We start from the raw sequence: 12,485 nt of genomic DNA, 5'->3' as shown, positions 1-12,485 counted from the left end.
CCCCCGACTGGTCTGCTGGGCTTGGGCGGGGAGGGGGCACATGCATGTGTGTCCAGCCCCAGATTAGCCACAAGAGGCTCTGTGATCAACGGGTTGGGGACCACTGCTTTAGTGGCAATCCTCTATTGGACTCTCGAGAGAATAAGAAATCGGGTGTTTTAAATGCCCCTTTCACTGAGCATTTATCAACATTACATCTGTTCTTGGTAAACTTTCTTTTTGATCTATATACTTTGTTTGCAGCATTGAGTTGCAAGTAGTTCCCTAAATAGTTTATCCCCAAGACAAGCATGAGTCAGTGTGAAGTTAACAAGTAGTTTAAGATTGACATAAGTGTGCAAAATGATTCTCTAATCATCTCTGGGATTTTTGGTTAAAGTATACTTTTTTTTTTTTTTTCTCCGCTCAGTTTCCTATGTATTTCTTTAAACCTGAGCAGTGGGACACTCATAGTCATAGTAGGAATAACTGCTTTTGATTGTACTGTGTTACTGATGTAAACAGCATTTGTTTTCTTTGTAAGATGCTTAATTTTAAAGGGTGAATTATTTAGGAGAGAACTAAATGTGCATAATAATGCAACTTTCAAATAAAGAGAAGCACTATTTATAAATCAGAAATTCAATAAGTGAAGCGTAAAAGAGGCGAAAAGGAGTGTAGCTGTCAATTATCAATGAAAATGTATGCAAAATCTGCAATGTAAGCAAAATTTCATTTTGCCCAGAAAAATGGCACTAAAGTTATTTATTTTGCCTGAAATACCATTTAAAAATATCTAGTATTAGGCAATGTCTTGTCATTACATGTGCTGTAATCTTAAATACAGATTAATCACAGTTGTATTTAAAGGGGCAGCAGAATACTTAATAATTCCCCCTTTTTGTAACTTAAGTTCTTTGTTTTGTACTACATGTAAAGCCTTATTATTTTGTTTTCATGATTTCAGTTAATCTTTAATAACTGAATATAATTGAAGACCATAACCATAGAAATGTGGTATTTCATACAAAACAATCAAGATACAAGTAGACTTCAGTGTTCTGAATAGCATAAACATGAGCCATATTGCAGCCATGAATTTGAGAACTAGGTATTGATGGCAATTTAACTGTCATCTAATGTTTTCAGTCATCATTTATCATAAAATGCAGTATATGCATTTAGATGTTAGACCAAAGATTTCATTGTAGCTATTATAAATGTGAGCCCAAAGTAGAATTTCTACCATTAACAAGCCATCATCTATATATAAACATCACAATATGAAGCACTCTGTTCTGTGGGGTTTGATGGAATTTGGTAAATGAAGACTTGTTACTATTTTTGTAATACATTAGTCTAATAAAGTGTTTTAAAATAATTTTGACAGAAATGACTTGAGTCGGGTTCATAGCTGAGTCTCCAGAAATACTAGTTTCATATGGTATTCAATTACTGCAATACAGTGATGTGAATCTTAATAGAACATCAGGGTCAATTATCAGATTTTAATTATGGCTTTAATATCAGTCTTAAACTGTATTTGACGGTTTATGGATGCTTATAAAATGTATAATTCTAGCCCAAATACAGACAATTTGGCTTGTTCCCAAGTTTACACAAATAAAATAAACTTGAACAAATATTAATGCTGAAAATATAACTTACACAGTGTGACACTAACATTAAAGTAGCCACTGCTATATGTGCTGTCTGTGGGGCTGGTCTAGGTGGTTGGCATCCCAATTTTAGGTGCATCAGTAATAGAGAAGTGAGATTTAGTTGCAGTCTTCAATGTATCAGTTAGCAGGGTCTGGTCTTTCTGCAACTCTTCCTACATCTGCCAACTAGATCCCTGTATTTAGTAACTTTTGGAAGGACTTTCACTGGGCATTTCTTTTCCAGGCTTTTCATGTAGCAGTAGCAATATGAAGTGATTATGAATTGCTTATGTTCCCCAAAAGGGTGTTTATTGCAACTCATTTCATAACATGGGGGAGATCATTTTTGCATGCCTCTTCATATGAGCAACTATGCCTTTTCCTCCTGTCTTCTTCCCCACCCCATAACCTGAAACATTCTCAGACAAGTCAAGAAAAATAGGTCATTCTAATTGCTGGTATATGCATGCAGTCTTGCTGGTGGTTGAATACTTTCTGCTTGCATAGCCTCCCTCCCCTCCCCCATGCCCACTGTTGCAAAGGGAAGTATGGCAGCGCGCTGTTTGATCCTGGGAGCTGGGCTGTCAGTTGCATCTGAGGAGCTGGAGGAGTAACATCAACTGTCTGAAGACCGCAGCTCCTATAACACCTGGAGGTTAGGGTAGGAACTGTAGGGATAGAGGAGGCTCCTGTTGGTCCTGGATAAGACCTGAAACTGCACGCTGCTGGGGTTGGATGGTGTGGTGGGGCAGTCTCCCAAGAAATGCAACACTTGTGCTGCCCCAGTGAGAGGTGGGGATGGGGTGCCTGAAATCCTCAGCCCCCATGGCCTTGTGGGTCACCCTGTAGGTGGGGAACGGCTATGGGCCAAGGTCTGCTTAGAGAGGCCTGAGTGGCAAAAGGCCCAGAGTGTGTGTGTGTGTGTGTGCGCCTCAGTGAAGGGGTGGAGTTGCAGTCCAGTGAGGGGCCAAGGTCCACCTAGAGGGACCTGAGGCCAAGTGCAGCCCAGTGAGGGGCGGGGGAAGTAGTAATGGATTCGGATGCCATCTGCAAGGCATGGGATATGGTGTAGGAGTGGTTTGGAGCTTTGTAATTGGCCCAGAATAACAGGGCCGCAAATGGGTAGCCTCCTGCATTTTATATCAGTCCACTTCAGGGTGTGGCAGGCAAGTGAGGGCAGATTGCCCTAGAAGGGGGGGGGGGGGGGTATTGATCTCATCGGTTGCCTGGGGATCCCCACTGCTACAGGAAGTCTTAGATTCGGATCATCATTATTTTTTCCTCATGCCTGGTGGCTGAAAAGAGACTTTTATCAGGGTTGATAAACATAATAGTTATACTCTTTTATATCCAACTAGCCAATTGCTCATCAACAATGATGGGGCTGTTGCCTTAGGCTGCCATGGGGGAGGCAAGGCCTCCCCCTCCCAACTCCCATCACCACCATCGTGGCAGCACAGCTGCCACCTGCTGTCCGAACACTCGCGCTCTAATGGGTTGTTTCAGACAACCCATCAGAGTGTGAATAAAGCATTATGGACAGACAGACTAAGGCTTTTATAATATTAGAATGGGGCTTGTGTGTCACTTCCAGAAAAACAATTACACTTATTTTTGGGGAAAACTTTAGTGCAGTTGTAGGAATGCAGACTTTAGTGGGATGTCTGATTTGTCTCTTAGGTTTGTTAAAGAGGATATTTAGCACAGGCCTTGCTTGACTTCTCAGAGCTCCAAGTATTGGGGAAAAGCACAGTACTTATGATTGCTTCCTAGCTGTAACTGCACTGTATTGCTGCACTAATTTCAAAATGGCGTTTAAGCTGAAGATACAAAAACTGCAATGAAACAAGGTTTTGGTTTTTTTTTTCCCATCACTTCAAAATTCTTAAACCTCTGATTTCAAGATGTCTGATACAGATATTGAGTTTGCTCATTTAATTACTTTACTGAATAATAGTTCAGATTTAAGAAATCAAGAAGACATTGCAAAGTAGTAAACTGCTTCTTTGGTTTGTTACAGTTTAAGGTTTCAGATCCTTGCAATACATGTTTCTGAATACAGTCTACAGTATGTTATGTTGCATGAGTTAAGTGTTCTTGCTTAAAGTAGATCAGATTTGGTGTTAACCTCCTGTTGAGAATCCCAGGACCCCTGACACTTTATTGTGACTCTTGATTAGCTCACCAGGGGTCTTGTTCAGAATTTTTCTTCCATCCACTTGATAAATTGAGTTCCATATTCACAGTGCATTTAAATAGAATGTTATTGGGAAACTTTAAGATGACACTTGAATTTGCAAAAGGAATGATCAATTTATTGAAGAGTGGTTAGTATGTTCTTGTAAATCTAAATGTGGGGAGAGGAGGAAATGAGGATTCCAAAATCTTCCCAACAGAACAAACATTTTATATTCCGTTGTAACAGTTACATTTACAAACATACAAAGCAACTTCTTCTCATAGTGAAGGCCCTTTGTTTAAAAGAAGAAAAGGCTTAAATCTAAAACCTCAGCATAGGTCACTTTACTTTCTAAACAGGCTGCCTATCCCATTGGTTCTGCTTATTTATATTGGGTATTTAGGGTGAGTAATTTTTAGAGTATAATAGTTGGAGGGGGAGGCTAAAAATGAAGTTAAGGGTAATTGAATAATCTGTTCTGTTTCAGTCTCATGTCTAATGACCTTTTACACTCTGGCTTCTTATTTCTCTTGACAGATATAAAAACCTGACACTTAATAAAAGCAAGTTTCTTTTCAACTATAAATGTAACTGAACTAAACTAGCTACTGACATGAGGGATCTTCCTAAGTTAGTATGGAAAGATGCAGGCTACTGGATTGATAAAGTGATAGTCTTGCTATAAGGGTTTGGATGCTTGAGGCAGTCTTGAATTGTATGGAAAATACAGCACTGTTCATGCTAGAGTTGCAGAAAAGACTTCAATATGGTGAAAGGATAACTTAGCTTGCTTCAGGGCTGTCCCGGGGGCGGGGAATGGATCAGGGCAGTTGCCCTGATCCCCCGTGCTTTTTATGGGGTGGTGCAGAGCAGGGCTGTGGCTCCACATCCAACAGCTTGCTCTTTACCCCCTTCCTCCCTCCCCCCACCCTTGGTCAATGGTGGTGGCAACATCTTTGGGTCTGGGGCCTGTGGGATTGGAGTGGGGGTGGCACCCCGCATGGGCTGATTTTTGTCCTGGGCCTCACACCCTGCTCGGGTCAGCTCTGGCTGGCTTTAAACTAGTTATGTTGGGTAACGGTTGAAGCTTTGCTTTATGAGTACAGGGACCAGAGTTGGTAGAGGGAATTAGCCTATGTTGATCTCTGATCTCTGTGATGCTGTGGTACAAACACCACTTATTAGGAAAAAAAGCTGTTTCTCTTTTGCTGGTACTTTTTGCTTGAAACCACCTTGAGCTCTACTAGTACAAATTGTAACTTGCTTTTCTGTTAGTAGGGTTTGCGCTGATGTAAGTGGTGTGGTCAATGGCTACTCATGGCTGTAGTTGGGGTAAATTCCTAGTTTTATAAATGACTTCAGTCTGTAAGCTCCAGTTTGGACAATCCCACTTTGTACTATATGCAGAATAAAGACCACTTCAGTGCAGTCTTTTTTTTTCTTTTCTTTTCTTTTTGCTTGTTCAACTTAATATCATATATATTGCAAAATAAGATGTTATTGAAGTACTTGGCATTATATTCTGTAGTATTATGCTTATGCTAGATAGTAGATAGCTTCCAGTCTGTATCAGTATGTTTTCTATGTCACATTAAAGACGCTAAAAAAAATGCCCTAGTGAACCAGGTATTTCACTTAACATATATAACAGGGTCATACTAAGTTAGGAGTTGGATTGGAAGCCTCCAAGAAAGATTTAGGCCTTCCAGGAAGTATTTGGTGTTCTTAATGTTAGTTAGGCAGCAATATTTGTTATGGTGTCATGTAAACTGTCAGAGGAGAGAGCTCATTAGATCCAGGGAGATGTACTTTATCCATGGATTTGGCTTTTGTGAAAGAATGGGGGCATCAGCTTGCCAAAACTACAGTTCTTACGATGCAGTGTGCCACCTTTCTCTGAATATTATTGTTTTGTGCTGTTTTTTCCCCCCTTGGTTGCAAATTTTATAACGAGGCCCCACTTTCTTAATTGCACCAATATAAAGTTTAAGACGGTGGTTCTCAACCTCATTGGACTCTAGGCATACTCAGAAAATGCTAGATCTTACCTTTCACTTGTGTTTTGACTGGGAAGATGATAGAACAATTCTTTTCTTGCAAAGAATTGAGAAACTACAGCAGGTTAATGTTTTGGGCACTATGAATTCTTTGAAATCTCTGGGTTTCTTTTGAGTTGTGTGTAGCTCTTTGCACATGCCACTGTACTAATATTGCATGTCCCCCTTAAGGCTCTTGTGGCAGCCTTCATGAGGGTCACTGGTTTAAGGAAGGGAAAGGATTAAGGGATCTTGTAGTTACTGTTATTACAGGCCATTGTGACATGCATGTACTATCATGTAGCAGCAAAATGTAAGTTAACTTGAAGTTTTTGTTTAAACTTGCTCAGGTTATTATTATACATTATGTCAAAATACCTGACCACAGCTTAAATGCATTGGCATCCATTCAAAATATCAAGAGTAGCTGCTGGTGTGAAGATGTAATATGTATGTCCCTTAGAAATGGACCTTTTATTTCAAGCTAAAAAAAAAAATTCAGTCTGGATTTCTTGCATATTTTTTCTTTTTAAGTGACAAAGCTGTAGGTAATGCTAGTAGGTGCTATAGAGCTGCTTGGCATAGTTTGCTGTTAGTCCTATAGCCTTTCCAGCTTTTAAGGTAAAAGATGTCTTCTGACTAATGTGGTGATTTGTGATTTTGAAAACAAATCTTAATTTAGACCTGTGGAATGTTAAATTGTTTTTAAAACCTGGTTAAATTTGGTAGTACAGTAAAACTCTGCTCAGTCTTAAAGAGCATCTTTGTGGCATTACTGTTTGTCAGTGAAAGAGTCCTACAGATTTTATATCTACAAATATAATTTATTTGAAATGGATTTTATAGTCTCACGCAACTTCTTAACTGCTTTATAATAAAGAATAAATGATCTCTCAGGAAGCAAAGTATAGCAATTGAATCAAAACCCAACACTTTGTAAACACTTGAGCACTTAAATATTCTCTTTCCATTCTGTGCTGGTTGACTACATTGTGTTCTAGAAGTGACAGCAGGGGCTACTGTCTGAGAGGCCACTTGGAGATTTAGTTCTATTTTAAGTACATTTAAAGTGTGTGTATCCAGAAGTGTTTATGTAAATCAGTTATAAAGACTGAGCTCTACTAAAAATGATGATAGCATTTTCTAACTTAAGGCTACTTTAAACTCAGAAGTGAAATTAACAGGTCTTGCCTCTTATACTAGTAACTGACATGGTCATAAAGGGATATTTAAAATGCAGCGCATTTCAATAAAACAGTGTTTGACCTCTTATTCATTTTCAAAATATATTGTAATTAAATACTAGATCTAATTTCAAAATAAAGTGCTTTGAGTAAACAGATAAATCTACAGCAAGCCTGTGAGGTTTGTAATTTAGAAGGTATACTATTTTGACTTGCTTTATCAGATGAATATTCACATTTTGCCTTTCTAGGATATCAAAAATTTCTGCCAGTTTTATGGTAATAAAACACGTTGATTTTTAACTGCTGCGGGAGAAAATATATTTTAACAAGACAGATTTTTCTTGTATAATACGCTGATTGATCTCACTCTTGTATCAGAACAAGCAATTCAACTGTATGGTGTATTTTCTTAGGCCCCTGGCACGTTACATTTATGGTGTGATTTAATCTGTTGCACTGTAAATGGTATCAGTGCTACATGTTCACTTGATTTATGGCTCCATAAAGTGGCCAAGTTGCCACAAGAGTATTCCATAAAACGTGGAACACTTCTGTGGCTGGTTTGTTGACAACATTCCATCTATTGTGCAGTGTATATCAGTCACTGCCAGGACAGCTCCCATCCTAATGGGAAAATGGACAACCAGGTGAGCAGCTTGCAAGGTTCCTGTGTGGGGAAGGCCCATACCCAGCAGTCTTTTCTTGTCTTGCTGTGCAGCCCCACTGTAGCTGTGGGCAGGACATTCAGTTTGCTAGGTAAGCTTCCTTCTTGCTGGCAAGTTTTAAAGCCCTGCCTGCAGCCCTACTGGGCTATGTGCATGGGTTTTAAGGTCCTGGCACATGTTGAGATCTCAGAATATTAAAAAATAAACAGGCTGCGCATAGGGTGTCTGCCTGTACACTCCTAGATACCTTGGCATACAAGGACTCCAGGTTCAGGGAGTCTCATGTGCCAGGACATCTGTAAACTGCATACAGGTTTTTAAAGGTGGCCCAGAACCCTGTAACTGGGGAAAGGTTCCCTGATCTGTGGTCCTGGCACAGTAGTCTGGGGATTTGCACTTGATGGGTAGGGAGAGTCTCTTTCCTGACCAGCATTTCCCAACCTGGACCCCAGGCTCCCTGCTGGCAGCTGCACAATTGGGATTGGAGGTCAGATTCCATCACACCATTGTCTGCCTTCCTCCTCAGTGCACAGTATACAAGTAAAATCTTTCAATAGTTTATTTTGTAGATCATGACTGTACATTTCAACTTGTGGAACTTGCAGTCCACTAGAAAGAAAAGTTGAGGTTGTACTTCCTTCCTATAAATCAACCCTTCCCTCTACCCCCAGTTTATACTGCGGAGGTTGCACAACTGCATAGCTTCTGGCAGGCAAGCTTACTGCCTATACCAGGGGACCCTTGCATTCCAGCTTTGGCCTAATGCTTGAGCTCAGTTTTAGTTTGTGTATGCCCCGATTGCTCTTTTCCACCTGCCTTCTGTTTTTGTTTGAAGATCTTATGAGCTGGATAAGAAAAAATGAGTTAAATGCGACTGTGTTGTTCCGGAATGGACATTATTACATCATTTGTTCATGGGAGGAGAAACTCCAAAGGTTTTCTTGGTTTTCACTGGCTTTTAATCCATCGTCTAGCAACAGTTTGGCTCAGAATCATTGTTGATATTGTCAAGCTCAGTGGAATAGTTTGGGACTGTTTTCTTCAAGAGCCATGAAGGATATGACCCCTTATGGACTTGGTATTATCTGGGAATGGAGCTCAAAAGTTCAAGGTACTGTTAGTGTTATTCAAGGTTTCATTGTAAGAAAACCTAAAAATGTGGTGTGTTCAATCTTTGGAAGACCTCAGTTCTCCAAGTAAATCCAGGTTCATCTCAACTAAGGTTTCCTTATGGTCTGTATTAATGAAGACAGAACCATATTTGTTTGTTGTGGTTTTGTCTTTACTGAAAATCTCTCAGCAGCATAGATGATAGGGCTGTGCAAAGCTTTGATTACTGATTCAATTTGGCGGAGATTTGACCCGATTCGGTGGCCGAATCTCCGAATCTAATCAGGAGACCCTTTAGTCTCTCTGAATCTATTTGGAGAGATTCAGAAAAGTTTGACTATTTGGACATAGACGCAGCTTTAAATGGCACCCTTTTGTGGGACACTCCTATCTGCCCCACCATCGCAGCGTTCACGAGCCGCGCCTGGTACCTCGGTACATAGAAAAACATTTTAAAGCTGTCTATGGCCAAATCGCCTATTCTCCCAATTGGCATCAAATCTTCAGATTCGGATTCAGCCTAATTGAATTGGGACAGTGATCCTAATCAAATAATCGAATCACTGTCCCCAATTCGGGCTGAATCTCAATTGAATATGGCACATTTCTCGCATCCCTAATAGAGGACCTCCAGGATCTCTTTACTCAGGATCAGTAGAAACCATGTTTTAAAAACCACATTAAAAATTCTTACCTTGTGGGTGGCATTTCTTCCACAAGTGCAAGGAGCCCTCTGCCTGGACTAAGCTATAGGTACTGTAGGAGATGTGGCCCTTGGAAGTTAATGCAAGACTAGGAAAGTAGCTGTTTTGTAAGCGCTCCCCACACCCTGTTCCCATGACTTCCTAAGCTGTGCTTCATCTGTGGTTGTTGTTCAAAGGCATGGCACAAGCACATTATGTACTATAATAGGGACATTGTTATGTGGGCATTCATTTCTTTCTCTCTTAGCAAATGTAAATACGTTCTGTAGGTAGACTGTTCAGGTGTCAGTAGATTTACATGAGTTACTATATGCTACTTGCATTCTCTCAAGTTGCAAAAATCCTTTGGCATCTTTAAAACGGATGTACAGAGGCACTTTTCAGCTACTACGCTTTCATGGCATATGAAGAGGCGTCACAAACTGAAATCTAGTCAATTGATAAGTAAGTTAAAATGACTTCCTGTATGTACTCCATCTGACTTCCCATGCAGGTTTTTGTGGTTTTTACAATTAATTTCCTTTTAAAAAACAAGCTTCTACATCTTGCTATATAAGATGTTCCAGTAAACAAAGGAAAAACTGTCTTTAAACTTTTTTTATGTACAGTTTAAATAAATTAAATAAACCTTCAGTTTTGGTGACTGTCACTGGTGCAGAAGTACTTTCCAGAGTGGTTCATAATGGGAGCAAAAGGAATTGCACAAATGAGAGTTTAAATTGGTGTTCCTTTTATTTTGACTAATAGTCCCATCCTGATTTCCAAAATTATGAAGATCTTTAAAGCTGTCTTTATTACAGTGATGCTCACTCTGCCTTGTGAAAAAATCTGTTCTCTTGCAGCTGCTTTTGTTAGAATTTGGAAAACAAAATATGCTAAACTGAATAATCTAGGGCAGAGGTTTTTAAACTGTGGTCTGTGGACCACCAGTAGTCCGCAAGCTCCATTTCAGGTGGTCCACAGAGAGGTTGTGGAGCAGTCGAGAATACCTGTACTTGTAAAGTAATACTACTGATATTCAAATATGAGTTGTGTGCTTTGACTTGTAGAACAAAAAAAAGCTTATTAAGTGGTCCACTGAGACCCTCAGCAATTTTCAAGTGGTCTGCAAAAAAAAAAAAAAAAAAAAAGTTTTTGAGAACCACGTACTTATGGGCATTGTCTTCACCTGAAGTTTAGCCAGATTTTGGGTGGAAAAAAAAATATGAAGTTGTAAGTAACCAACTTTTATGTAATGTTGATATTAATGTTTTATAAAGACTGTTCAAACATCATCTGCTTGATTTAAAGAGCATGTTGAATCAGTTGGCAATCTACCATGAAGATTGTATTAATTGCATGGTAATTTTTTGTCCTTCTGAGCCTTCAGGTTCAAACTGCTTCCTGTATATAATAATTTTAAGTGATGCCAGGCGGCCGTGGTTAAAGCTTTGTTTACAGCACTTCTAGTATACCTCAGTTTCCCTGGCTTTGGAAATAATACCTTTAAACTTTCTGATTGAATTGAAGGGTTTACTTACACAGGAGCACTCAGCAAAATTAAGATGACTCAACCAGAGGTGTGAATTAATATACTCCGGGCGAAGTGCGTTAAGCTCTGGTTTGGAGGTAGGCAATCAGAAGTAAAGTGGCCTTATTTTGTATCTTAACTTCATGTAGTAAATTCACAGACTTATTTGATTTGCTTTAACTTTCTTGAGGATCTCCACGTTAACAGGCTTTTCAAATACTATGTCAGGCAGAAGTGCATTTCTTGTTGCAAAGTTTTGTTTTTTCACCGTCTTCGAAGTTCTGGTCACTGAATTTCTCAATTCAGGGTTATCTTTGGTTTCCCCTTGAGTTTTCAAGGTCAGGCTCTCCTGTAATTCTGTTACTTTGGTGCTTCTGCAATCTGCCCCTCCCCCTGCCTTGACCTTCTCGCTGCATTAGACTATGTAACACACTGCAGCTAAAACTGTCCTGTCTTTTACCACTTGAATAGTTGGCTGTGTGTCATTCTTTATCCTTCTACAATAGCAACTGCTTTGTCAACGCTATGAAGTCCAAGAGATGGCATCAGCACAAGGATTGTTCCCATGGAAAGTAATGCTTCATAGGTATGAAGCCATCCTTAAAAGATCAGTTTAGGTTTCTTACCTACTCAGAAAAATCTGCTTGCCAAAAATAAACCCAAACTACTGCAGTTTAAGAGTGAAAATATTTGAAAAAAGGAAATTTTACTTGCTCCTTTGCATTAAACTTGGTTTAAAAACCTTTTTGGCTAAAGAGAGAATAATGATCCACCTGTTCATTTTTTTTTTTAATTGAGCTATTACCATTGGACATAAGGATCTGAGATACTGATAATATATTTTTATACCAGTTTCAGTTGGTGCTAATTATGATACTAGTTTAGTTTACTTGTTAGGTTGAGATTAGTTTGTAAATTCCAAAGCTGGGATTAAGGGAACAATAAATTTAGCTTTTGTTAAACACTCAAAGTACGTTTTACATTTTGTAAAAGGTTATTTTATGTTAATTTGATTTTTCAGCTTTATGCTTGTGTAGGACCCCATTAAACCAGTTAGTCAGTAATAAATGACTTTTTTTTTTCCTTTTTTAGCTCCAGTTTCTTGCCTTTTGGAGAACCTGGAACAATTACATGACTGTTCCGCCAATGTCATATTTCCTTTAGATTCAGATTTAGTTTTTTGAACTTAAGTTTTATAGTTAAGGCATTGGACTAGGACTTGGACTTAAGAGAGATGTTAGACCAGGGATGGGTAATTATTTTGGCTGGAAGGCTGCCTAACGAGTTTTGGTGAGCTGTGGAGGGCTGCAAGGGTAGCCCCACCCTTGGTCGCCATCTTGGAACCAAAAGTCCTGCCCCCTGACCTCTGCCTCTGGAAATCCTACCCCTTGCCTCTGAAAGTACTCCTTTTTGGGAAGGGGTGGTTGCCATCTTGAAAACAACCCCCTCCCCCC

The 12,485-nt window shown here is 39.4% G+C and overlaps 1 protein-coding gene across 2 annotated transcripts in view; it reads left to right on the top strand.

The window, feature by feature from the left end:
• The window catches only part of TNRC6C (trinucleotide repeat containing 6C), a 182,251-nt gene that overhangs the window by 8,422 nt on the left and 161,344 nt on the right, over positions 1-12,485 (top strand). Inside the window, exons 1-3 of one of the 2 annotated variants that reach the window (XM_006018326.3) lie at positions 8,799-8,818; positions 11,031-11,129; positions 11,538-11,617. The exons of the other annotated variant lie outside the window; for it this stretch is intronic. Coding sequence (XP_006018388.1) covers positions 11,571-11,617 — 47 coding nt within the window. The 5' untranslated portion in view covers positions 8,799-8,818; positions 11,031-11,129; positions 11,538-11,570. Of the gene's footprint in view, positions 1-8,798; positions 8,819-11,030; positions 11,130-11,537; positions 11,618-12,485 lie in introns of those variants that run through there. 2 annotated transcript variants of the gene reach the window in all.

Source organism: Alligator sinensis, unplaced genomic scaffold (genome assembly GCF_000455745.1).
Source record: "Alligator sinensis unplaced genomic scaffold, ASM45574v1 scaffold400_1, whole genome shotgun sequence".
Classification (NCBI taxonomy): Eukaryota; Metazoa; Chordata; order Crocodylia; family Alligatoridae; genus Alligator; species Alligator sinensis.
This window is presented reverse-complemented; position numbering and strand designations above follow the sequence as displayed.